General features: G+C 53.0%; 10 protein-coding genes across 10 annotated transcripts; 4 read left to right on the plus strand and 6 right to left on the minus strand.

Moving 5' to 3' along the window:
- Nucleotides 1-242: 242 nt before the first annotated feature.
- Nucleotides 243-2,380, minus strand: BO95DRAFT_447322 (gamma-tubulin mipA). The gene is made up of 8 exons (XM_025587593.1): nt 2,340-2,380; nt 2,218-2,258; nt 2,001-2,113; nt 1,880-1,933; nt 1,621-1,803; nt 1,326-1,529; nt 1,162-1,248; nt 243-1,094 (listed from the first exon to the last, which is right to left on the minus strand). The coding sequence occupies exons 1-8, from the start codon at nt 2,345-2,347 to the stop codon at nt 417-419; spliced, it is 1,368 nt and encodes a 455-aa protein (XP_025437477.1). The 5' UTR covers nt 2,348-2,380; the 3' UTR covers nt 243-416.
- Nucleotides 2,381-2,634: 254 nt separating this feature from the next.
- Nucleotides 2,635-3,965, minus strand: BO95DRAFT_447323 (aspartate/glutamate racemase family protein). Its single transcript, XM_025587594.1, has one exon. The coding sequence runs from the start codon at nt 3,698-3,700 to the stop codon at nt 2,819-2,821; it is 882 nt and encodes a 293-aa protein (XP_025437478.1). The 5' UTR covers nt 3,701-3,965; the 3' UTR covers nt 2,635-2,818.
- A 133-nt stretch (nt 3,966-4,098) lies between these two features.
- Nucleotides 4,099-5,892, plus strand: BO95DRAFT_518264 (aldo/keto reductase family protein). Its single transcript, XM_025591959.1, has 3 exons — nt 4,099-4,207; nt 4,271-4,863; nt 4,932-5,892. The coding sequence occupies exons 2-3, from the start codon at nt 4,329-4,331 to the stop codon at nt 5,447-5,449; spliced, it is 1,053 nt and encodes a 350-aa protein (XP_025437479.1). The 5' UTR covers nt 4,099-4,207; nt 4,271-4,328; the 3' UTR covers nt 5,450-5,892.
- Nucleotides 5,893-7,095: 1,203 nt separating this feature from the next.
- BO95DRAFT_456928 (putative MFS transporter) lies at nt 7,096-9,482 on the plus strand (the record flags this gene model as incomplete). The annotated part of the gene is made up of 11 exons (XM_025588441.1): nt 7,096-7,428; nt 7,488-7,572; nt 7,636-7,686; nt 7,742-7,959; nt 8,015-8,188; nt 8,239-8,345; nt 8,407-8,567; nt 8,638-8,723; nt 8,794-8,983; nt 9,065-9,193; nt 9,268-9,482. 11 exons carry the CDS (start codon nt 7,096-7,098, stop codon nt 9,480-9,482), a joined length of 1,749 nt encoding a protein of 582 aa, XP_025437480.1.
- Nucleotides 9,483-10,494: 1,012 nt separating this feature from the next.
- BO95DRAFT_278880 (uncharacterized protein) lies at nt 10,495-12,216 on the plus strand. Its single transcript, XM_025581630.1, has 3 exons — nt 10,495-10,985; nt 11,071-11,807; nt 11,882-12,216. Exons 1-3 carry the CDS (start codon nt 10,666-10,668, stop codon nt 12,139-12,141), a joined length of 1,317 nt encoding a protein of 438 aa, XP_025437481.1. The 5' UTR covers nt 10,495-10,665; the 3' UTR covers nt 12,142-12,216.
- Nucleotides 12,217-12,950: 734 nt separating this feature from the next.
- BO95DRAFT_447328 (actin-related protein 2) lies at nt 12,951-14,757 on the minus strand. The gene is made up of 7 exons (XM_025587595.1): nt 14,719-14,757; nt 14,528-14,574; nt 14,319-14,462; nt 13,973-14,198; nt 13,333-13,898; nt 13,193-13,270; nt 12,951-13,122 (listed from the first exon to the last, which is right to left on the minus strand). The coding sequence occupies exons 1-7, from the start codon at nt 14,735-14,737 to the stop codon at nt 13,036-13,038; spliced, it is 1,167 nt and encodes a 388-aa protein (XP_025437482.1). The 5' UTR covers nt 14,738-14,757; the 3' UTR covers nt 12,951-13,035.
- A 717-nt stretch (nt 14,758-15,474) lies between these two features.
- On the plus strand, nt 15,475-16,995 carry BO95DRAFT_447331 (NAD(P)-dependent oxidoreductase). Its single transcript, XM_025587596.1, has 4 exons — nt 15,475-15,833; nt 15,955-16,286; nt 16,423-16,560; nt 16,623-16,995. The coding sequence occupies exons 1-4, from the start codon at nt 15,546-15,548 to the stop codon at nt 16,888-16,890; spliced, it is 1,026 nt and encodes a 341-aa protein (XP_025437483.1). The 5' UTR covers nt 15,475-15,545; the 3' UTR covers nt 16,891-16,995.
- Nucleotides 16,996-17,301: 306 nt separating this feature from the next.
- On the minus strand, nt 17,302-19,214 carry BO95DRAFT_456932 (bZIP transcription factor; the record flags this gene model as incomplete). The annotated part of the gene is made up of 4 exons (XM_025588442.1): nt 17,302-18,276; nt 18,353-18,450; nt 18,487-18,924; nt 19,136-19,214. 4 exons carry the CDS (start codon nt 19,212-19,214, stop codon nt 17,302-17,304), a joined length of 1,590 nt encoding a protein of 529 aa, XP_025437484.1.
- An 841-nt stretch (nt 19,215-20,055) lies between these two features.
- Nucleotides 20,056-21,335, minus strand: BO95DRAFT_456933 (GTP cyclohydrolase II; the record flags this gene model as incomplete). The annotated part of the gene is made up of 2 exons (XM_025588443.1): nt 20,056-20,085; nt 20,193-21,335. The coding sequence occupies 2 exons, from the start codon at nt 21,333-21,335 to the stop codon at nt 20,056-20,058; spliced, it is 1,173 nt and encodes a 390-aa protein (XP_025437485.1).
- Nucleotides 21,336-21,948: 613 nt separating this feature from the next.
- Nucleotides 21,949-24,135, minus strand: BO95DRAFT_399157 (SAGA-associated factor 29 family protein; the record flags this gene model as incomplete). Its single annotated transcript, XM_025583817.1, has 5 exons — nt 21,949-22,604; nt 22,663-23,185; nt 23,382-23,597; nt 23,655-23,952; nt 24,019-24,135. The coding sequence occupies 5 exons, from the start codon at nt 24,133-24,135 to the stop codon at nt 22,322-22,324; spliced, it is 1,437 nt and encodes a 478-aa protein (XP_025437486.1). The 3' UTR covers nt 21,949-22,321.
- Between the last annotated feature and the right edge of the window lie 106 nt (nt 24,136-24,241).

Here is a 24,241-nt window from a genome sequence, read left to right on the forward strand (position 1 = left end):
CCCCCCCCGCCGCCCCTTGGCCTGATCGCTTACCCAGTTACCACACCTCCCCGGCCGGTGAAACCGTTGTGTAACTGTTACCGACGTCCGACAACTGGCTGTCCAGGTGTCCGTCCTACTCAAGCCCAACAACGAGCCCCAATTCTGTTGGGAAGCTCGAACTCATGTAGCCAGAACAGGACAGGATGGCCGTATGTATGCATTCTAAGTTGGCTTTCTTTTATCAGAAAGAAGAAACAACCATCAATTTGAGAAACGCCTTCGCCGCTTGATATACATTAGTCAACCCTTGGTAGTCATTAAACAAAAGGAATCACATCAGGAATGTCCAAACGCAGAGACACACACCCTCACACACACAAAACTTAAACATGCGAACGACAAAGAGATAGACAAGAGGGTCGTTCGTTCACACATCAGATTCCGAGCTCTTTCTCCTTTTTAGCATCCGGATCCAGGTAATCCTCGCCCTCGGCCGCCTCGTACTCCCCAACCAGGTCCATAACCACAGCTCGGGCCTCGTCGAACTCCCCAAGGCCATCCGAGAAGGGACTCTGCTTCTTGTATTGCTCTAAGAAAGCGTTGCGCTTGCGCAGGCGGTCGTACTGCTGAACGATCCGCTTGAACAAGGTGGCGACTGAGGTGTGGTTGGCCAGCATCAGACCGCTGACGCGGTGCGTGTCCTGGATGTATGGTGATTTCTTCGTCAAGGCCACCTGGATGCTGGCGGGTCCCCACGGGATGAACGACGCCAGGCGCCGCTCGCGGATGCGGAGCAGCGACTTGTGGACGTCGGTCGGGTCGGCTTCGCCCCGGATGATGTTGAGAATGCTGATGTAACAGCTGGATTTGCTGGGGTTGATCGACACCATGCGGTTCTTGGGCTGCAGGAGTCGGCGCATCACGTCCAGGACGGTCGTCTTCCGGATGGTCTTGGCCTGCTCGATGTTGTCGCCGGTGAAGGGGGTGTAGGAGGTGATGAGGAAGTGGCTGCGTGGTGTGGGTATCAAGGAAGCGATGATTCCCACCAGGTCATTATGCATGTAGCCGGGATAACGGAGGGTGGTGGTGGAGGCGGACATGACGGTGGATACCTAGAAAGACAGTGTTAGGGACACGTCCGTTTCCTTTGCTCCTGTTGTCTGCGCATGAGGATCATACTAGCTGATTTGTTTGTTGAAATGATGGTTCTTGCACATGGAGTCTGTCGGCAACGATTCTTGAGAGAGCGCCATTGTCCAGCACAACCTAAATATGAGAGACAATTATTTCAGCTTGTACCGAGAACATCCCGGCAGGGTACGTAGGATTCAAGGAGGTCTTACAACAGAGTCGGCATTTTGCGTCAACCGTCGCATGGTGAGCAGACTGTTGTATGGGTTGACGACCACGTCCACAGAGTGGGTATCGGGAAAGACAGAGTATGTCTGCATTAATTTCTTGGGGAATCGGTCGTTCATCCGCTCAAGGATAAAGCTGCCCAGACCAGAGCCTGTGCCTCCTGCGATCGAATGCAAAAACATGAATCCCTAACATAGTGCGATGTCAGCCCCATGATTCGAGCGACGTATTGAAGTGCCGGTCTTTGTGTGTCTCCTCCTTAGGCACCATGGATCATACCTCAAGTGAATCGCTCCCATCCGCTTCTCGATCGATCATGTCGAAGATCTCCTCCTGCACAACTTCACCCGCCGAGTAACCGGCGCCCCAGTTGTTTCCTGCGCCAATGCCCTGCTGACCAATAAAGAAGTTCTCGGGGTTGTAGATGTTGCGGTAGGGACCGGCTTGAATAGCATTGAGGACCTGGTTGGGAAGCATGAGCTCATGATCTGTGCACTATAGACGTGTCGACTGATTGCTGCCGAGGGAGGGTTCGTACTCTGGGCTCAAGATCCAGAAGGATCGCTCGGGGGATATATCGAGTATCATCGCTCTTAGAAGAGAAAAAGTTGTTAGACTTGTTTGTCCAGGCACCCAAGCTGTGGAATCCGCGGGCGTACCTGGTAGAAGAAGACATCCTTACGGTCGCCGCCTTCAGTTGCGAAATCTTCTAAATTGCCATCCTGACTTATTCCGTGTTCGAGACAAAGCTGCTGCCAGAATTGCGAGCCGACTAAATGACATGTCAGTCAGTCCCAACGCTCGAGCAAAGAAACACATTCTTGGGAAGCTATTGTTGTTTGCGATAAGAAATAGTGTTGGAGCAGGACTAGGTACCATTGTTGCCGCACTGGCCGGCTTGGATTGTGATTATTTCTCTGATCTCGGAATTAGCAATGTAAATAATCAGATAGAGGACCTGAGACTGATTACAAGAGAAGCGAGATTGTGGCACATACCTGGGCATCTTTCTGCTTGACCACCGTCAGTTAGTCGTGGTTTTTGGCCCACGCGTAGCGCGTTCCGCGGGGAAACTTCCAGCTTTCAATCTAGGTTAGGTGTGGCGGCCTCAGGCCAAAACTGCTACCAGCAGGCAGCTTCTACAACAATGAACTTGCCTGGACTCGAGCGCAACGCGTTCCTGCCCGACACATCTCGGTTGGAGATTGCTACTCATAAGAACATGGATCTCTCTTCTTAGCTTACAGCGTCTCCACGAGTGAGCGGGATATTCACGCATTGATCCGCGCTACCGACTGATGTGCACTCTCATCGAAGCTTAGGCTTTGCGCATAATTGCCGTACTATTTGACGGATGGCCAGATCGCTGCTGTTCTAAATTCAACAACAGGCCCATTAAAGAGCCTCTATCCCACCCTGACCTACCCAGAGCAATCAAATTTCTGTATGTACAAAGGAGGCCGAATGTGGGCTTGGTTCAGTAACCGACTTTGCAAGCTGTCACAAGCATCCCCGCCCCGGCAGCAACCCCGTCAATGATTCTCACTTGACAGCCCTTCTGCCGACCATATGCTCTCACACACCCTTCTCGGACCGCTTCTTCCATGCCTACCATACCGGCGCAGCCCATGCAGATCGCGCCCACGGGACGTTGCGAGCCTTTGAGGAGTCGCTCAGTTGCTTCAACAAGCCGTCTTCTCACTTCTTGAGGAGGAGTAGTGTGCAGCTCAACAGCGGTCAGTCCTGTAGTCTCAACCCCAGCAAAGTGGCTAATGCTACCGTCGCTTGAGTGACCGAGCATTTCAGCAACGGCACTGCTGAGCTCCGCCTCCCAAATTTTGCCGGTGGAGATGATGCCGAAAGTTTCCGGCGACTGGGACTTGTGATAGCCATGCCCTGATGCGTACTGAAACGAGCTGACCACGCCCAGCGAAGCTAGCACTCCAGCTTCGAAAATACCCGTGACGTACTTTCGCTTCACTTTCTGCTCCGATGGCACGATGGAGGTGTTTGATTCCTCGATCTTGCGCACCTTTTCCTTCAACATCCCCACAAGAGGGTGTGCTGAGAAGCAACATACGATAAAGCCGTCATATTCGGAGATGATGCGCTCAAGAAACGGCATGCAGTAGAGAGCCGATTTCACCGAGTCTTCGCCTGAGTCAATGCTGGGCACCCCCTCCACAATGCTGCCGTCCGGAAGAGTGACGGTTTCCGACACCGGGGCTGTGAAGTAGTCGAACTGAGTACCCCCGTGGCCGAGATTATCCAACAGTGGAATTAGCGCATTGGTCATATGCGACGAGGTGTTCGGGTTGATGACCAGTATCGAGCATGTGTCCTTGCTTGGGGCGCTCATCTTGTAGAAAGCAGTGTGGCAAGAATGAGATCAGGAGTCGGGCGCAGGTACAATGACGGTATGGCCAAAGTATGTTGATGAGTCAAGCTCATCAGAGTTCACCAGATGCCGATAGCGGATTTGTTAGTAATTGTTGCCCAACAGTGAGAGCTGGTTACCCAAGGAAAGGAAACCAAGCCATCATCAATTATGCTTCACATACTAAAACAAAATATGCAATGATGCTTAAGTCAGTCAAGATGTTGATACTGAGTCAGGAATTATGGTAGCCGCTGCCGATCGAAGCCGAGATATACAGCTGCTCGGCGATGCCGTCGGACGGGCGGGGTGTGGGTTGCGCCATACTCAACTAGTCAGTCAACTATGGCGGGGAAGGTGACAAATACAGCTCTTATCTCCCTAACACCTGCTTTCATTGTATTTCCTTCATAACCCATCCTTTCTCGACGAGGACCAGTCTCAATCATTCTCTGATAAATCTCCTTATCCCCAGACATTGCATTTCAGGTATTTATCACATTCAGCAATATAGCCAATTGCGAATCCCGGCACAAGCTAACTTCCTCTTAGCTCTACTGTACCCCGCCTTAGGTGTCTGAACGCTGAGCCATTCGCCTTATATTCCACCATGCCTCTCGTCGCTCAGAACCCCCTACCAAGGGTCATCCTTGGGTTGATGACATTTGGTCCGGACGAGTCTGCAGGGGCTCGGATCACCTCAGTCGATGAATTCAACAAGTGCCTGGACCTTTTCCAACAGCAAGGCTTCAATGAGGTTGACACTGCGCGCACATATGTAGGAGGACAACAGGAAGCTTTCACTGCTCAGACGAAGTGGAAGGAGCGTGGGTTGACCTTGGCCACCAAGTGGTACCCCGGGCAGCCGGGCTACCACAAGCCACATGTCATTCGTGAGAAACTCGAGCTCTCACTGCAGAACCTGGGCACAGACTGCGTTGACATCTTCTACCTTCATGCTGCCGACCGCTCGGTCCCCTTCACGGAAACCCTGGAGGCTGTCAATCAATTGCACAAGGAGGGAAAGTTCGTCGAGCTCGGTCTGAGTAACTTCACTGCCTTCGAGGTCGCGGAGATCGTCACAGTCTGCAACGAGAGAGGCTGGGTACGACCGACCATCTACCAGGCCATGTACAATGCTATCAGTGAGTCGCTTGCTCGGGTTTCTGGAAATTATGATGCCCCATGATAGTACTAACCAGCCTTGCCACAGCTCGCTCCATTGAAACCGAATTGGTTCATGCTTGCAAGCGGTATGGCATCGACATTGTGGTGTACAACCCGCTTGCTGGTGGAATCCTGTCTGGAAAGTACAAGACCCAGGATATTCCCGAAGACGGCAGATACAGCGATAAGTCTTCCACTGGCACGTTGTATCGCAAACGCTACTTCAAGGACGCGACCTTTGACGCCCTGCGGATCATCGAGCCTGTTGCAGAGAAGCACGGTCTGACATTGCCGGAAATTGCGTTCCGCTGGATCCGTCATCACTCTCTTCTAAACATCAAGGAGGGTGGTCGAGACGGCATTATCGTCGGTGTGAGCAGCATCGCACAGCTAGAGAGCAATCTCAGAGACATCCAGAAGGGCCCGTTGCCCGAGGAAGTGGTGGAGGCCCTGGACAAGGCATGGCTGATTGCGAAGCCCACGGCGCCGGACTATTGGCACCTTGATCTGAAGTACACATATGATACGAAGGAGGCATTGTTCAAGCCGAAGGCCGACGCCTAAGTGTGGTGCGAGTGACAGTAAGTTAACGGAACAAGACAAATATGAAATCAATGAGTCTCGATATATGAAATCACTCCATCCAATCGCAAGCTGGTTGTCACACACTTTCCTACATATCTGAAACAAAAGATAAATTGAGGCCGGGGACATTGTGAGCACGAAAACCTTTGATAAGGAACCCAAATTGCCAAGCTACGTGGCTCGATTTACAACTCACATGTGATACGGACGTAACAAGAAAACGCGCAACCTCACATGAGGTTGGAAAAGGGAAAAGGAGGGTGGCCGAATTGGCAGCGATACCATGGTACTATGGTAAGTAGTAAATTGGCAGTAAAAGTGGCGGAAGGCATGCAGCACGCAGTCAAATCGGAATGCATTATTGTAAGCCGGCAAAGTAGGCCATCACGAGTCGATCGAGCATCAAGAGACGGGATGCAATTGTTGTTCCAAGTTACGGAGTACGGAGTAGATAGATGGAAGATCACATGAACAGCAACCCTTGGAGGGTCTAGAGCATCGATGGCATTCCACCCACCACCCACCACCCACCACCCACCACCCGTGCTGCAGCTTGGTCGGTGTCGCATATCGCCGACAGGCTGAGGAGCATATTCGGAAACAGACGCCGCCGAATGTTTTGACTGCGAAGCATTTAGCTCTGTGATCTCTATACAAGGCTCTTTCTACGTCAAGTCTAACAAGAGCGACTACCGGTACGCGCAGCATCACGGTTATCTCCGTTCTCGACCGGAACAAGATTCCCCTCCAATTCGCTATAGCTGGAGGAACTCTTTTGTTCATCGTACGCAACGAGACTCCTATTCTGAGCTATCAGGAGTCGATCCTCGCATACTACATGGTCCGAATCTGTTGTAGCCTCAAAGCCAGTCAGTCCCTTACATGAATCTAGGCCCATGTTCCAAGACTAATCTGGGGAAGGCGTCTGACAGCACCTCTGCCACATTTCTCACTCACGGCCTCAAGAATCCCTAGTCTCAGGCCTGTCGCAAATAACTCCTTGACAATGCGCTTATCACTTCCTTGCGTGACCATTCCATGAAGATGCTGTACATACTTCCTATCCGGCTTGCCAGCAGCACCGGACTAGGGGATTTTGTCACAAAACTCTAATTCTCAAATGGAGCCAGACTCAGAGGAATTCGAGGAAGGCAAAGCTGACTTCCCTCTCGCTCCTGACAAGGTTGTTTCCATCGCTTGCGCAAATAGGTCCTGGCGCTCGTGCTGCAGTGATACCTTACTACTATGCAGCGCGAACTACCGGCAAGCGCAGAACGCAAACGAGCCTCGACAGCCCAAGGAAGACTGCATCAAGGGGGCCCGCAGCTCTCTCAACCCATGGGTCTCAGTCGAAAACACCTCAAGCGCTTGAGGAGCCGCATCAATGCTGGGATCTAGATTCCGAGGTCACACTGATATCTGCTACCGGGACATGGGTGAGAAAAAACCATGAGGGTGGCTTGACAATAGTCCCCTTGCCTGCCGCTTGGCTGTTGAGAGTTGCAATGAAGGACTAAAAAACTAAACTACTTAAATTGTTGATTGACCTGGTGTGGCGGTCGAAGATTTACTCCGGGGGTTGATCCAAGTCGCAATTGAGCCTATCCAGGCACCCCGGAAAAATCATGTCGCTTGTCATTGCTCGCTCGGCTGCACGCAAGCAGAGCTTAACAGTGCTCTCTTCCACAACGCTTACATCGGACGTCGAGAAAAAGGCTACGGTCAGTGTGACGGAGAAGCCTTCAGCATCTATTAGCGATGGGCAACTTGGTGATGATGCGGTCGACTCTCATCGCTTCTGGTTTCAACGGTCCAAGACATACAATCCACATGCTATCGCGACGCAGCCGTCGGTCTTCGACGACCCAGATTTAGCGGAGGAGTACAAGCCACGACCGGACTGGGAGAATATACATCGGTTCGACCCAGCAGCACGATGGACCAGAGGCGAAGAAGATGTACCTCCACCCTAGGAAGTCAAAAGCATGGATGGTGTTGAAAGCTAACTCTGATGCAGAGCGTGGTCAAGAAGCTCGATATCCGCATAATTCTATGGGCTTGCGTGATGATAACTGCGCTGGAACTCGACAGATCCAATATCCGTATGTACCGCCGCCCCTGATAAGCTTCGACCCTGTCTGTCGACTAGTTTCTGACCGTACCAGAGCAAGCCAACGCGGATAACTTTCTGACCGACCTGAATCTTAGCCGCGATGGTCAGTGAGCACCTATCACACCACGCCGCTGTACTGACTGCTCTGCCCGAGGTAGATTACAACTTGGGAAATACGGTGTATAGGTTGTGCTATCTGTTAAGTGAGATACCGGCGCAGATTATCGGCAAGAAGATCGGCGCGGACCGCTGGATTCCGATCCAGATGATATCGTGGTCTATAGTCGCTACTTGTCAGTTCTGGCTGTCTGGCAGGACGTCTTTCCTAGTAACCAGGGCTTTGATTGGTATCTTGTCGGGAGGATTCACACCCACGGTAAGTGAGTTCGAATGATGGCTAGGTGCTAGGAAGTTGCTCTGACCGGCTCTAGATGTTACTTTACCTGTCGTACTTCTATAAGCACCACGAGCTGTCAATACGTCTTGGCTTCTGGTACTCAGCTTCTTCGCTAGCCGACATACTGGCGGCCCTTCTGGCATACGGCATCTTGCATCTGGGAGGCCGTGGTGGTCAAGCTGGCTGGCGATGGCTTTTCTTGATTGATGTCAGTCACGTTCTCCCAAGCCCCAGAATACTGTTACTCATAGGATATAGGGTCTTTTCACTCTGGCATTGGGACTCTTGTCCTTCGTCTTTCTGCCACCTGGACCTACTCAGACTGCAAACTGGGCCCGAGGCAAAGACGGCTGGTTTACAGAACGGTATGTGGTTCTCTAGTCAAGCTTGTGCGACCTCTGAGCACTGAATCCAGCTACTTCACAGAGAGGAAGTTATCATGGTCAATCGCATATTACGCGAAGATCCCAGTAAGGGCTCAATGCACAACAGACAGCCTTTGACAGCGAAGCTGGTGTGGCTTAGCTTCAGCGATTTCGACCTGTGGCCGCTGTACATTGTCGGGATCATGTTTCTGACCCCCTGGAGTGAGTGAATCTACTTGGATTCAAGCTCCGCCCGTCAGAAGAAAAGTCCAAGCTGATAAAATGTGAACAGCAACGGTCTCGCAGTATTTCACTCTGCAACTGAAGGACTTCGGATTCGATACCTTCAACTCCATTCTTTTGTCTATGCCATACAGTGTGCGTGCGAGACCAGATGTTTGATTGTTTGTTGAGTACCAGTAGTGAGACGCTAATCTGCTAACGATAGGTCTTCATGATCATCACCCGAATCATCCTCACGTACGCGGGCGAGTATTTCGAGTCTCTATCATGGATGGGACTCATCGCCCAGGTCTGGAGTTTGCCAATGTTGATTTATATGAATGCGGTGGACCTCAGCCAACCGAACAAGTGGGTGGTGTGGACTGTCCTCACCCTATTTCTCAGCCTCCCGAGTGGTGAGTGCATGTCCGGTGGAGGCTGCTTCTGCTGTTTCAGCCTCGGAAATCACTATGGTTACTGATGAATCATATATGCAGCTCATGCACTCCAAGCGGGGTGGATTTCCCGCAATTCGAATAGCATCAGAACTCGGGCCATTGCGGCGGCGATATACAATATGTCTGTTCAGTTGTCTGCCATCATCTCCTCAAACATATACACAGATGGTGAGTGTCGATCATTTGTGACGCATCTCGGAAGCATTCCTGACTGACTATGGATGCGTCCGTTGTGTGTGTAGGGGATGCACCGCGTTACATCGTCGGCAACCGAGTGCTTCTGATACTTGTGGGCGTCAACATAATACTCTACATTGCTACTAAGGCTTACTACATGCTGCGAAATCATGAGCGAGACCGACGTTGGAACTTGATGACCGAGGAACAAAAGCTTGACTATGTCGCGACGACCAAGGATGATGGGAACAAACGCATGGATTTCCGGTTTGCGCATTGATATGTGGCGGAGGAAGATCTTCGACATGGGTAAATATTATGATGACAAGGTTAGAGAATCGATAATTAGCAGCAGTCCAAGATCTCTTTCTCACGTTGCCGGGGGTGGGACGGAGGAGGCATCAGGGTGTCGTAATAGCAATTCTGCTCAATCAGAAATTCCAAGTTCATGTACTCTGTATTGACCTCCAGGCTGTCTAAGACAAAGACCCCATCCGGCGACTTGGCGGGGAAGCCCTTGAAAGCTGGAGACTCGCTCCGAAACCCCACACGTGACTAGCCGGAACCGAATTAGCGCTGCACCGCCGCTGAGTTCCGACTCGCTGCTGAGTGAGGCGGTGAGGGTTTTGCTTAGGGGGGCGGTAGTCCCTGACTCGAAAGGGAATAGGGCCAACTACCTTAACGGATGCAATGCAACTGCGCATGGACTCGACTTATTAGGCCCCCCCTACTACCTCGCTACCACATACTCCGGACTTACAGCCATCTAGTTGACATCCTGGTACCCTTCAAGCCTTCCATATTTCGTCTTTTTCTTTCTTTACTCTTCTCCCTCCCTTACTTACAGCAGACCCTCTTTCATTTTTCTTGGGGCTTGGCTCGTTCCTCCTCCCTTCCGTCTTACTGTCCTTGCCCCGACGCCCCCACAATTATATTACACGAACGACTTTCGCAAACGTGGCCGCAGCGCAGCGGTCCGAAGTACTTCCCTCCCACCGGAGATATCCTACACATACGAGGCTGTATGCCTTGCCCTCAAGACCTCATCATCCGCTTCTGTCCCGCAGGCAACTGACCCGCTGGGGCTGCAATTCTTTCTTCGCTAGGCCCCCCCACGTGAACGTTGGGCTTTAAACCTTCGGCAGTCCCTCCAATCTATCCTTCCGTCCACCTGAGCTGCCGGTTGTTCCCTCGGCCGACTGCGCGGCTTACCCGCCCACCTTCATCCCACTTTCCGACGCACGCTTCGTCATAGTCGCCCCGGTTCATACATAATAGAGACAAGGAGCAGGCTTCCGAGTCTCATTGTCGCTTTTCTCGCGTTCCTCCCTTCTCACTTTTTGTTCACATCCGTCAATCCAGATAATCCGCACAAGGTGGCTGCAGATAGCGTGCCATTAACGGGTGTTGGAGAAGCCCGGGATCTGGATCCGGCCCTTGACTTCCACGATTCGGACGATGAAATGCCCATGAACCACCCTGTCATGCATCGACCCGCTGACGGCCGCGCCCAACAACCGCTGCTCAAGGATGAGCGTCGGGGACGGCTATCGAATGCCAGCCTGGGCAATGGTGATGCAGAAGGCAGGCCTATGCTTCACCATTCCCGGCGACCGACCATCCGCGGCAGTAGTCCCGAGCACAGCGCGGAGCAGGCGACACGCCAAAAATACATGATTGCCTCGGGGTTCCTGCTTCTGAGCCTGGCGAGTTTCGTGGTTCAGACGGAGACCGCGGTATACATTCAGCACGAGCTGCACTGGGACAAACCATATTGTATGCTGTAAGTTTGGAGTATACGATCGCCGGGCTCACCTTCGAGACTTCTACGCTATTCAAGAGGCTAACCTTTCCCCGCTGCTACCTAGCTATCTCACACATGGTTCATGGGCGCTGCTGTGGCCGTTCCAGCTCCTCATCCTTCGCTTGCAGAAACGCAAACTGTCCTGGGCGGCGTTCTGGCGCCGGCATGTCTATATCCTCCGCACGACGGCAAAAATGGTGGAGACCCAGGATGTACACCTCACGTCTCGTGATTCCCAGCGATCGCCTATCCCGTATATGCTCCGAACAACGGCGTTTGTCACCACCGCTCTCACAATCGCCGGAGGCTCCTGGTACGTTGCGGTCAACATGACCACGCCGAGCGACCTGACCGCTATCTACAATTGCTCCGCCTTCTTCGCGTATGCCTTCTCGATCCCCCTCCTCAAGGACAAACTGCGGGCCGACAAGATCATCGCGGTCGTGGTAGCCATCGTCGGGGTGCTCGTGGTGGCATACGGGGATCGCGACGACGGCAAGAAAGGCAAAGCGCACGACGAAGCCGAAAACCGGTTGCTGGGCAATATCATCATCGGTATCGGCAGTGTGCTGTACGGTCTGTACGAGGTCTTATACAAGCGGTTCGCGTGTCCCCCGGAGGGCACCAGCGCCGGACGCAGCATGATCTTCGCGAACACGTTTGGCAGCCTCATCGGATGCTTCACGCTCCTTGTCCTGTGGATCCCCTTGCCCTTTCTGCACATCATTGGTCTGGAAACCTTCCGCTGGCCGACCGGCGAAGCGGCCTGGATGCTTCTGATCTCCGTCCTCGCCAATGCCAGTAAGTCAAGCCCGATCAAGCACCCCCATAAACCGAGGATTGAAAAACAAACTAATACCACCTCTCTGTCACAGCATTCTCCGGCTCCTTCCTCGTCCTGATCTCCCTGACCTCGCCCGTCCTCTCCTCCGTCGCCGCCTTACTGACCATCTTCCTCGTGGCGATCGTCGACTGGCTGCGCACCGGCCAGCCCCTGTCGCTGGCCTCCATCATCGGCGGCATCCTCATCATCGTGGCCTTCTTCCTCCTTAGCTGGAGCACCTACCGCGAGATGAACGAAGAGCGCAAGAAGGTCCTCGCCAACGAGCAGACCGAGTCCGACTCCGATGAGTAAACAAGTCATCACAGCCCCTATAATAACCCAAAGGGGCAAGCAGGGGCACCTGCGCCTCAACATCACCACCCCACCATCTATATATTCCCTCGATATCCATTTGCCTCTCCGCTGGTAGAGACGGGCCTCTGGTTCTTATTTTGTCTGTGTTATGTTCCTGCTACTTGATGGGCGTGTGCTGTACGATGCGTGACCATACTCACATAACATCTTTTTTTTCCCTTTCCACCTTGTCTTCTGTATAGGTCATGCATGAACCCCCCCCTGCCTTTTTCTGTATTCTTGGGATCATAGAGGCCTGTGTCCTGCATTCTTGAGGAGTTTGTTTTTCTTCTTTCGTTTGGTAGAAGATATATACACCACATAGACTTAGACGAAGGATTTCTGTGTTGATTTCGGTTGACTACTCGGGTTGATTATGTCTGAGATTCGTGTAAGATGGATTGTAGCAGGGAGTGGGAAGTATGTGATTTGATTACCCTGAAAAGTTCAGTGATTCGGTGCATACCATCATGTGGAATCTACAATTGCAGCCTATTGAGAGGACGACCATAGGACGAGGGTATGGTGTATTACTGTACAACAAGCTTGAGGCCGAAGGGAATGGACGGGCACGCGCTTCATCTTTTCTCATACAACAAGTATACACACCCGCTTTGGAGAGTATGTATATTCAACTGCGAAGTATAAAGTAGAAGATCGATATGGATATACCTCGATAGGATAGAATGGATCTGGCTAGAAGAGACAGTGCGATGTGACGAGCCTTGAAGTCTCCGGAATAAAGTCACGGTGGGATTGGGATATGGCGGGTTAGGAAAGGCTGGTTGATAGGTATGGATGTATGTATGTACGGGTTACTGGGTTTGAAAAGTGGTAAACTACCTAGACTGTTTATCTCGGACCGAGTTTGGCGAGGGCACGTGCGCCCTGCTCCTCCCATTCTTGCTTGGTGACCCACATATCCTCCTTGTCGGCGATCTGGAAGAAAAGAACACACAGGGTTAGCAGGCAGTGACGGACACATGCTGGGCCACGAAGGGTTGCATACCAGGTTGGCCAGCACGGCACCTCCGAGGAAGACCATGTGTCTTCGTCGGGGCGGGTCTTCGATGCGGACCTTGAATTTCTATAGGGACCACGTTAGCTGGATGGCATAGAATGGGGCTTATCTGGGCAAAAAGCGCATACGTTGAGTCGCTCCGGGTTTCCATGCAGTACGCGGGTGAGCCACAGTTGCTTGAGCTCCTTCTCCAGACGCGAGGGCAGACCGGGGTACATGCTGCTTCCTCCACTGAGCACGATGGCCTTGTAGAGACTGGAGCGCACGTCGACGTCGGCACCCTGGATGGTGTTGAACAGCAGCTCGGCGATACCGGGTTGGTCGACGTCGACCAAGTGCGGCTGGAAGAGACACTCGGGAGCCTCGAACCGCTCGCTGCCCACGCGGATGACACGGCCGTCGGGGAGGGTGTAGGACTCGACGAGGACCGTCGTGTCTTCCGAGAGCTTCTTGTCCAGTTCCAGATCGTACGAGACGTAGCACAGCTTCTCCTTGATCTGGCGCACGGTCTCGAAGTCGGCCGTGCGGTTGAGGGCGTAACCGCGGCGGAGGAGAAGGGCGATCAGGTTGCGGGTGACGTCGCGACCAGCAACGTCCAGTCGGTGGATGTGGTGGTTCAGGACGGTGGATTCATAGACGGGGATAATGTGGGTGACACCGTCTCCGGAATCGACGACGACACCACTGCTGAGACCTGCGATTCGCCGAAAAAGAGCATGGAGCTTAGTCGGTGACAGGGATGATGTTTCAGGAGCACTGGCGACTTACCCTGAGCATACAGCGCAAGGACGGCTTGGATAGCGACGTAGACACCACCGAAGTTGTAGCCTTCCAGCATCACCTCGGCCATCTGCTCCCGGTTCTTCAGGGGGTTCATGGGGGGTTCGGTGAGGAGGATCTTGCGGCCGGTGGGGTCGATCTTCATCTTCTCGTAGAAAGTGTAGTTCCATAGGTGTTGCATGTCGTCCCATCTCTTGACAATTCCATTCTCCATCTAGTGAGACCGGCCAGGAAACCATTCCGGCCCAACGTTAACATGGCTGCTCAATTGTGCCGCGAGGGCGGGGGGGGGTTGGGTTTCGGTAATTCAGAACCAGCAAATGTATAGACATACGGGATAGGTGATTTGGAGCATTGATCTGGCGGCAGCAGCTTCATCGCCGCACATGATATCCTTGACGACAATGTCGCCTGCTTGCTCTTCCGTCCGCAGTATGGGACGCCCCACTATCGAGGGGAACTGGTGCTCGGGGAAGTTCTGCAGGAAGACACGAGCGTTAATGATTGAACGAAATAGAGGAGATCATAACGGAGTAGACCGACCTGCGCAGCATATCCGACTTTGAGGAAACCCGTTCCTCCATCGAGCACTGTTTGGTTGAATTGTTGTGGTTAGCTGAAAGGGAAGGCGGGAGGTACGGGGAGATGCCGGGCAAGAAGAGGAGGGACAGGTGGAGAGAGTAAGGGGGAGGAGGAGGGGGAGGAGGGGTTGAGTTGGGAGGAGCGCAACGTACCAATAGGCATATCAGCCATGATGATACTGAGATTGAGCGACGGGGGGGGGGGGAAAGGAAAAAGGAAGGCGATTGATCAGAAAGCGGGAGGAGGTAAAAGGGAGCGAGGGAGTTGAGTATGGAGATGACGTCCAGAAGGCAGGCAGGCAGTAAGTTAGTCGGAGAGCAGCCGCAGCAGCAGCAGCAGCAGCAGCAGCAATAGCAATGGAAGGAAGACCAGGTCGCCCGTCCGGAGCGGCACTGCTTCGGTGGGGCCTGCCGGGCGGTCAATCACCGGTTGGTGCCTGAGGCTGTAGTACTGTACCACAGTACTTAGTCTCGGATTACACAGATTATACTCCATGGTCTATGGTATACACTAATAGTAAGCTGCAATGCTCCAAGACTGTAGCTACTCCAGAACATCACCAGTCTCATTGCATCCCATGAAAAAACTACTATAGTCCCTGATCATCAAAACCCCTCAATGCTTCAGATCATGGAGACTACGACCTTTAGAAATTGAGGCCAGTTCAGACCCAATTGAGAAAGTGATGCAGAATACCAGACCCCAGAATAACGAGTACAGTAGTCAAAGAACCCAGACTGAATCAAAGTGCTTGTTGATTCTTTGCCAATATCTCCGCCGTCCCGACATCGGGCCCGGCCGGTTATCGTCTGTCGCCCGAGATGCGCAGGTACTACAATAGTCTCACAGACCATAAGATAAAATCCAACCACCAACTCACCATCACTTCGACTCTAAGCGAGTGAACCCCTACAAGAGGAGTCTCAGTATACCTATAATCAAACACAATGCCACAAATCGGTTGGGTCCGTGCCGTGCCATGCTCCCCCCTCCTCCTCCCCCCCTCCCTTCTCATACCACAAACCAAAACCCCCAAGCTTCTTCACATACCCATACTGAAATCCCACCAACGCAACAGTATGGCCTCGGCTCCATGGGCCTGGCCATGGCCAGCAACCTCCAAAAGCACCTTGCCAGCAAACGAGCCCTGAATCTGCTCTATTCGAACCGGACAATGGCGCGCGGCGACCCCCTCAAGGCCCTGGGCGGGACCCCGGAGTCGAGTTTCACCAAGCTCGTCGCCCAATGTGGAATCATATTCACCATGGTATGTCTCCAAAACCATGACTGAATCCCCATTCCAGCGACCGGGGGCTGTCTGCCCAAAAACACAAAAAACGATTCGATCCAAAAACCCCGCCAACTAACTCCGCGACCAAAAAAAAAAGGTCTCCAACGACGCCGTCCTCCAACATCTCATCACCACAGCCACAGAGTCCAAGATCTCGCTGCGCGACAAGATCTTCGTGGACTGTTCGACCGTCCACCCGAGCACGGTCGGCCGGACCGTGGCCCAGCTCCAGGCGAAAGAGGCCTCGTTCCTGGCGGCGCCCGTCTTCGGCGGCAACCCCATCGCGGTCGACGGCAAGCTCGTCTTCGCTCTGGGTGGGCCGAGGCCGGCCGCCCAGCAGGTGAAGCCGTGGATCCAGGACGTGATGGGGCGGAAGGTCATCGACTGCGGCGAGGATGCTACGCGGGCCTCGCTGTTGAAGATTGCGGGGTGAGTCCTTTGGCTCGTTCTACATGCCATCGCCTACATTGTGTTTTGGGCGTTTTCGGACTTCCATTCGAGGAGGCTGTTTTGGCTCTTGGCTGTGCGAAGAAGGAAGGGAGGGCTAACGCGTCCCTGAAACTAGCAATATCGTCACCGTCAACATGATGGAAGCCGTCGGCGAAGCGCAGGTCTTCGCTGAACGCACGGGCCTGGGCACTGGGCCGATGGAGGAACTCATCGGGGAAGCCTTCGGCCCCGTCGCGGGGGGATATTCGAAGAGGTTGGCCTGTCTCTTTTGTACCCACTTCTCAGCAGTTGAATGTACCCTCTAACATGCGCTAGGTTGACGACGGGCGTGTACGCCCCTCCGCTGGGCTCACGGCCTGGATTTGGAGTGTCCTTGGCTATCAAAGATGCCAAACATGCTTTCGCTATGGCCGAGGAGAGCAAGGTTGAGCTCCCGGGCTTGCAAGTGGCTTTGGACAACATGGAGGCGGCCAGGGAGTATGCGGGTGAATGCTTAGATAGCAGCTCCATGTATGGAGTTCTACGGCAGAAGGCTGGCTTGCCATTCTGGAATGAGAAGAGCAGACAGGGCAACTCGTCATGACCGTACAAAGTGTCCGTACAATCAGTCTGTGTGTACTAAGAGAATTCCGAGGGATCCAGCATCGTGATATCTGTGGGTTTGTCATTTGGAAACAGTCGAGATACAAATAATTTCCAACGCATTTCTATGACTCAGTATCATAAATTCTGTCAAGCACCGTGTCTTTCGTGTTAAGGCATGCCTCGATGCACTGGCAGCTTTAGTTGGCCAATTCAAAAAAGGCGGAAACCCGAGTAAATATCCTTGAGAAAGTATGGTTTTCTTAGACGGGTAATTGCGCATGACATGCGTTCAGATGAGAAAACAAACGTTAGGCATGACCGAGGCCACAGGCCACCGAACTTCGAACCGTGGTTAAAACGCCCACTCTATTACCCATTATGTGCATTTTACTTTTGCCGGTGAGTGTTTTTATTTGATCTTGGTTGTATCTACCAGCGAAGGGTATGCCTCCGCAAACGCCGGGCCGAGGGACCAATTGCTAAGGTTTCGGAAATGTCTTTCAAAGACAGGATTGATAATCAAATCGTCACCATCACCAGTAGACAGCAGACAATCGGTTGCTTCATATGGCCAGTTGACCGACAGAGTCCGTGTGAAGGGTATGAACCAGTTCTCGAACGGATAGTCTCGATACGTCATGACCAAGCGATCTCGCATGCGCGGCCAAGGCAAATAGTCAATCCATGCCGGATGCGGAGTGAGCAACTGCGATGGACGGGGGGTCAGCCATTCAGGCAATCGCTCGTAATTCTCTGGAGTTGGATATATTTGCCATCGCATTAAGAGGAACATCAAGAGAAGAACACAGACTTGCTCCGGCAATGTTGCGATATCCGGGAATGTGCGCAGAATGTCGGTGAACACTTTCGACAAAGGATGTGAGTACACACTCTTTTCTGGATTAAGCAAGGACGATACGCTAGGATACGACGGGCCAACAAGATTCTGTTTCGGTACACCCTTTGCTGCCTCTTGCTGGCGATGATGCAAGAAATCCATGAGGATAGCGTCTAGTGTGCAGGTCGGCGCGATGTTCCGGATTGGAGTCAAGTGCGCAGGCAGGGACAGCGGTTGCTCCGTCGTCGCGCCTGCAGGTAGAGGTGCTGGATAAGTCGAGGCTGTGCTCGCAGGGGCTGGTCTGGGTGCCTCGGAGCAACGACGAAATCCATCCACCTTGGGCACCTGTTGCGACGTATCGAGCAAGAAATTGAATCCCATCCGCTCATCCGTGCCGCCGAAGTCGAGGCCATGGGCTAAATTATGTCGCTGGTAATCAAACGCAATGCGAAACGAAGCCGGACCAGCGGCCGTTAAATTCCGCCGACCTGCAGTGGGCGAGAATGTGAGGGGTGTGGAGGAGGGAGGGGCCTGCGTGCCCGCAGGCTTCGTATACGAGGAATCGGTCGAGGCCGACGATTGGGTGTTTGAAGGAAAGTGGCTATTGTCTGAGAAACACGACGTCACGGATATCGAGGGCATGGGTTTGGCGCTCGTGGAAGCGGCTGCCGACGCTAAAAGATCTAGAACATGTCTGAGGTAAGTATATCTGCCGGAATGCTTGTCGAAGCAAACTAGACAACAGATGTGACCTACCGGGCTTTGCCTGGTCTCCTAACAGGGGTTGTATGATCTCCAGGACTGCTTTCAACCCCTGCTTAAGTTCTCTGTTCTCCACTTGAACGGCTTCATTCTGCTTCAGCGCAGCCTGAAGATCCAAGTACGGTTTCTGCGATGAAAGATCGCGGACTTGCTGTTCGAGCAAGTCGATATGAGCCTTCGTGCGCTCGCGAATTGCGCGCTGGGCCTGGCGATCATTGGCTCGCTTCTTAGCTAGTTGTTCCGGGGTAAGATTGGCGACACCCCGGGCGGAATTGCTGTTCAGCTTGCGTTTCCGGCCCGCAACCGCCGTGGCCGCGCCTCCAGCATCAGGCGCGGGCGTATCTGCATCAGCGGATGCCAATGCAGACGGGGTGGGGGAGTCCTCGACTTTCACCACCGAGTTCGAATCGGAAATTGCAGCAATAGAAGTGACTGGGTGACCGGGCACCAGCGAGGATGTAGATGATGGGGATGTTTCCTCGAGGGCTGGCGATCGAGCCAATTCATTGAGAGGCGGTAGGCGGGTGGCCATGGCCGAACACTCGCGGGCTGGGGGGCTACGTGAGCTACCCAGCCATTCAACACAGTTCAGGACGTGAGATTAGACGAGTTGTAGAGAGTTGGACAACAATTATTGTTTCACCCAGTGATGAAGATATGTGACATTTGAAAAAGACTGACTGGTGGGGATGGGTGTAATCGAAAGCTAATGAGACATGCATGAGTGCATGCTCGAGGTGGTCGGGGAAGGTGGAAATATTAATGAATGATGGGGGGGGGAAGGAAGGAAGGGAAAGCGGACGGAGGGTCCCGAAGGCGCAGGAAAGGAATCAATTCGGTCTGGTTGGCTCCAGCAGTGGAAGCAGTGGGTATTCACCCCCCCCAAAAGTCAATCATTAGCACCAATGCGCACCACGTTTTGCCTTCCTCTTGTCATTTGCCATTCGTCTCTTCAGCTTTTGGCCTTTTGACAAGATGGCGGTGCAGAATGAAGAACTATGGTTCCATGGGGACAAGGTTCGATAGCGTGGCGTCCGGCATGTTCTAGCTGCGCAAACAAAGCATCCCTCCCGGCCCAGGGTTGAGCAGTCAATGTGCACATCATCGACGGCAGTCTGGCCATTGTTCGGCCATTGTTCCTCCCATCAGTCTCCATCAGTCTCTGTCTCAAGCGAACCATTCTCATTGGTCTTCAATCTGACAGAAGGATTAACGCCCAGGCCAAACGGGAAGCAAACTTCGCAGATCCCTTTCTGTTTCTCCGAAGTTGTTGTAGCGATGATCCACCGAAACGTACAATGTGCACGAAACTAAGACAGGTAGTAATACACCCCGCGCACCCCCGGAGGAGACGTTGGAAATGTGGTACGCACAGATGAGGAAAGTAAGGACAAAGCAAGCAAGGTAAGATAGACGTCGCTGTCCCATAAACACCGTACATTACATAAGACCTCTCCTCGAGGTCCTCATGAGTATATAGAGCCCAGGTGTGAAAAAAAAAGGTGTAAGCAGAAAGTGTGAAAGGTGAACATGCATGCGACAAGGAAAGGGAGCTTTTTTAGTCTACTGAATCATGTGTCCCATTTTTGAAATCTGTCATCCGATGGATTAGCTTCAAGATACTTTTCGACAGCTAAGATGCACAAATGAAAAGCCCCACAGTATGGGTGAGGCGGAAAGGGGGGAGAAAAAGAACGTACCTTTGTCCTAAGATATCCCTCTACCTCTGTACTCGTAATGCCGGCCTTCCCGCCCGATCTCCATGCCAAGGGGATCATCGGCACGCGCTCCTTAACAACGACCTCGCGGTTGGGACCCTCAACTGCACGCACCTTATCAGGATTGTTCGTGAGGAGTCGGATACCGTGGGGATTGGCATCTTCTCCCAGGCCAAGATCGACAAGGATGGCCGTAGCCAATCCGTAGCTTCGAGCATCGGCAGGGTGTCGCAACAGCAGATTGGCTTCGACGGTATCTGATCCGAGATCCTGCAAGTTGTACGCTTTGAGCTTTTCTCCGAGACCAATCCCTCGTCCTTCTTGCCGGAGGTAGACGATCACACCACCAGAAGCGTTCGAAGCGACGGGCACTGACTGCTGCGACGCGAGTTCTGACAAAGTCTCCATGGGGAATGACATCAATCTCGCTGCCTCGTCAAGCTGTTCACCGCAGTCGCAGCGTGCAGACCAGGCGGTCTCCCCAGTATAGCATTCCGAATGGATTCGCACGAGTGGCGCTTGACTCGGGGTACTCTCATCCGCATTTTGCGTGCCTTTCGCTCCCTCGGCGTTCCCTTCCTCATACCAACTGCTAACCCGACCAGGGTGAAGTTTGCCAACATAAGCACCACGAATCATGCGATCCATTTCGGTCTCTCCAGGTCGCACCTTGTCCAAGCTCCGGCTGCGGATTGTGTTGCCAAAGACAATTGCCAAATGTTCTTTGTTATCCAGGTCATTGTGGTAGAGGTGGAGAAACATCTCCGCGCCCGTGGTCGTCGGGATGCGGGCACGGACAATGCACTCGACATCGGGGAGGCGCGAGAGGAGTTTCGGCGGCTTTGAACTGGTAGGTTGCTGTGCTTGTTGGAGCAATTGTGCCGGATTAAATGTTCCACCTGGGGTTGCTGGCGGGGTAAAGGACGGGGAAAGAAGAGAGGCTGGCACGGCGGGGGTCACATCTCCTCGGTCACTGTCGGTCACACTGACCGCATCGCCACGGAGCTCATCTATCCGACTATTGAGGGCAATCTGATCCGACCCCAGCGAGAGCTGTTCAATGGTATTGGAAGAAGCGGGTTGCGCCGCAAACGTTGGTGAGGCGTGAGACGGTAAATTTGACATGGCGGGGAATGGCGAAGCGTAAAGGTGGTCGAGAGAAGGAAGGTGTGAGCTCTAAGGAAAAGAGAGGAGACGGTGAACCGATTCTATCCTAGAACTGAATGAAGTTGCATATATGATTCAGCACGGTAGTTGCGACAAGAAGACCATAGCCAGGTAGGATGCTAGAAAAGGGGAGGTGACTGTACAATCATAGATGTCCATCGTGGACTGCTATCTCGGCGCTGCGTTACTCTAGTCTCGGCCCCTCGGAATGGCGGCGGCTTCGGCGACGGGCGGGGAATCTCGATGACTCAGCTGCCATTATTCAGCATGACGCGATCTGTAGTCAGATTGTGGCAGTAGCAGGTAAACGCCACACCATGCACCGCCAACATGATCGCTCTTCTACTCAGTAGGTGAATCTGAATCACCGTGATTCTGAGGGCTGAATAAAACCATGACTAGTCCTTATCTAGTTCATTGGGACGAACTGGGGTGCAGACACATCAGGCTTCCCATTGATGTAGTACATGTAAGTTAATGCTGACTAGGCACCGGGGCTAAGCTTATTTGATCCTGTCCAAGTACTCCGTACCTAGTAGTAGATTCTATGGATTGCGCTTCGTTCATTTGTCTTTCGTTCACAATATCATTTGTCCGGTATAGAACCACCTATTCTAAGTAACAAAGAGAAGGAAAAGAAGCAGGTTGAAAATTGGCAGATGAAAAGCAAGTCCAACTCCGTGCAAAGTCATAGAACTCCACCAAATCATAAAAAAACCTAGCTAAAAAATGGGTATCAAGTGATCGATCAAACTGGCAGCCGATTTCACCCTTCCTCTGATTGCAGTATCGTAGAATGTTTCCCGCGCCATAAACCTGAGGCGATTCCGGACTTATCCCCTTTCTTTTCCTACTTCCCTTCAGAACCATCCATCTGGCTTGGCATTATATCGAGGCTTGAGCGAGAGCAAAGGCCTGATAGGAGAGGCACAGAGACGGGTGCATTACTTTCCGGGAATGTCCAGAACGAAGCGGCGGTCAACCTCCATCTCCTTATCATCTTCCTCACCCTCAAACTTGAGGCGATAGACATCCTTCTTAGTACCCATAACCTCGGCACGATAGAAAGTGGTAGTGTCTGGATATCTTGCCAGAACTTGTTTCCCAAGAGAAAACGAGGGCAATGTAGACCCGATGCGAGGTATTGGGATCAGCGACGCTGCGGCGGTTCTGTATACCGCGCCCTGTTCACCGTTTTCGTTTGGTTCCGGGTCCTGTACATCATACCTTTCGAAGGCACATCGGTCAATCGTTCTGTGGGACAGGACAGAGGGTTGGTGCGTACCGTTTCTTGGGCCCATCCCCGGAGATCCCTTTGATAATGCATTGAATGCCCTCGCCTTCGACGCCTTGCTTGTTCTTGTTGTGCTTGAAGACGACTTCCGCGCCAACCACTAGATGCCCGCTTCGTTCGGCTAGCGTGCCCTTCGTGCCCTCGGAGCCTTCTTCTACCTTGATTTGTACGATGGGGTCCCGGCCCTCGCGGGCCTGCGAGCTGGAAGCACTGGTACTACGCTGAATGCCACCCTTCACGCGGCTGACTTTGTCCGACAAGGAGTTATTGGACGGACCCGGCGAGTCGGTAGCCGAGCCGTCCATCTCATTTCGCTTCTTCCGTGACTTGGAGAGCGATGCAGCCCGGTTCTGCGGCGCCTCGGCTTCTGATGCCTGCCGAAGCGCTGTCAAAAGACCGAGGTTCTTGATCACATCACTGGGCTCGTCTTGGAGGATAGCTCGTTCCTCCTCGCACAACTTCGCCATCTGCCTGTAAAGGCTGTCCAGTTGGTTATGCTCGCTCAAAGTTGGCTCTGTTGAGATCCGTTAGCGCCTGCAAGACTAACGGCCTCCGCCTCCGAGAAAAGGGCAAACAGAGGTCTAGATGCAATCATGGCTTGCACAAAAAGCGAAGCAATAGCACAACCCAATTTCTAGGCGTATAGCCTAATTGTAGGAGGAAAAAGCACAAGGCAAATGCCCATGGAGATGGAAATGAATCTGACTTACTCCCGCCCTCTCGGCCGATCTTCTCATTCAGCGTGGCTATTTGCTCTGCCAGGACCTTTTGCTTGTCGTTCTTCTCTTTAGCCTTGCGCAGATCCTGTAGAATCTTGTTCCACATGTCAGTTTCCTCATTGGCTGCGAGGCCATTGTCCCTGGGGACTGGAGGGCCTCGGGGCCGATTTCGGGACATAATGCGGAGAGAGGGACTCAGGTCCGCAGCTTTATCTTCGGTCTGCTGCTGCTGACCTTTACTGCTTTGAGGTGGGGAGCTCCTACTTGGGGTGGTGGTGTTTAGGGCTGGGCTTGCTAGTTCCTGCGCAATAAGAGTGGTCGTGGTCGTTGTAGACTTGAGCTTGTCTATGTCGAGGGCCTCCCAAGGGAAAGCGGAGACCAGGTCCTTGCGAGCCGAGCTGCGTGTTCCACGCGCTGCGCCCTGTCTCTGCTCGTGGGGTCGACCTTCAAAAAGACCGGTCCTGGGAGAGGAAGAGTTCAAGGAAGCAGCAGGCGGCCCTGGAGTTGAACACCTCTGACTCCCGACAGCAGTCTGAGGCTGAGGAGATGGTAGGTGGTGGAGCTGAGAGGCTGAAGCCGAAGCTGCTGGCGGCGATGCTTGTGATGCTTCCACGGCCTCCTCGCGGACATTCTCTCCGACGGCGGCGTCATGATCTTGGCGCGTCCTCGTCGTCGTCTTCTTTCGGCTGCGACTGGTCGGCAAACGCTTGGTACTCCATGGCATGCCCTGATTGGCAGAGACCATCACGGTCTGGCTCACGTAAGGTAACTAACCTGAACTCAGTAAAAGTAAACAAAACCGGTCCGATCATGACTTACGTAAGGACGCTAAGCCTGGAAGTTGTACCGGG

Source organism: Aspergillus brunneoviolaceus, assembly GCF_003184695.1.
Source record: "Aspergillus brunneoviolaceus CBS 621.78 unplaced genomic scaffold BO95scaffold_87, whole genome shotgun sequence".
Classification (NCBI taxonomy): domain Eukaryota; kingdom Fungi; phylum Ascomycota; class Eurotiomycetes; order Eurotiales; family Aspergillaceae; genus Aspergillus; species Aspergillus brunneoviolaceus.

Bases quoted from the DNA above. Each gene is read 5' to 3' on its own strand.
- BO95DRAFT_518264 (XM_025591959.1), top strand. From the start codon at position 4,329: ATGCCTCTCGTCGCTCAGAACCCCCTACCAAGGGTCATCCTTGGGTTG. The intron at 4,864-4,931 runs GTGAGTCGCTTG...GCCTTGCCACAG, and splicing joins GGCCATGTACAATGCTATCA to CTCGCTCCATTGAAACCGAA.
- BO95DRAFT_447328 (XM_025587595.1), bottom strand. The intron at 13,271-13,332 runs GTATGCGCTTTT...TGGTCCCTATAG, and splicing joins GAAACCCGGAGCGACTCAAC to AAATTCAAGGTCCGCATCGA. The intron at 13,123-13,192 runs GTATGCAACCCT...CTTTTCTTCCAG, and splicing joins GTGCCGTGCTGGCCAACCTG to ATCGCCGACAAGGAGGATAT.
- BO95DRAFT_447323 (XM_025587594.1), bottom strand. From the start codon at position 3,700: ATGAGCGCCCCAAGCAAGGACACATGCTCGATACTGGTCATCAACCCG.
- BO95DRAFT_278880 (XM_025581630.1), top strand. From the start codon at position 10,666: ATGCCCATGAACCACCCTGTCATGCATCGACCCGCTGACGGCCGCGCC. The intron at 10,986-11,070 runs GTAAGTTTGGAG...GCTGCTACCTAG, and splicing joins GACAAACCATATTGTATGCT to CTATCTCACACATGGTTCAT. The intron at 11,808-11,881 runs GTAAGTCAAGCC...TCTCTGTCACAG, and splicing joins CTCCGTCCTCGCCAATGCCA to CATTCTCCGGCTCCTTCCTC.
- BO95DRAFT_447331 (XM_025587596.1), top strand. From the start codon at position 15,546: ATGCTCCCCCCTCCTCCTCCCCCCCTCCCTTCTCATACCACAAACCAA. The intron at 16,287-16,422 runs GTGAGTCCTTTG...CCCTGAAACTAG, and splicing joins TCGCTGTTGAAGATTGCGGG to CAATATCGTCACCGTCAACA. The intron at 16,561-16,622 runs GTTGGCCTGTCT...AACATGCGCTAG, and splicing joins GCGGGGGGATATTCGAAGAG to GTTGACGACGGGCGTGTACG.
- BO95DRAFT_447322 (XM_025587593.1), bottom strand. The intron at 1,249-1,325 runs GTAAGACCTCCT...TCTCATATTTAG, and splicing joins CGCAAAATGCCGACTCTGTT to GTTGTGCTGGACAATGGCGC. The intron at 1,095-1,161 runs GTATGATCCTCA...CTGTCTTTCTAG, and splicing joins TTCAACAAACAAATCAGCTA to GTATCCACCGTCATGTCCGC.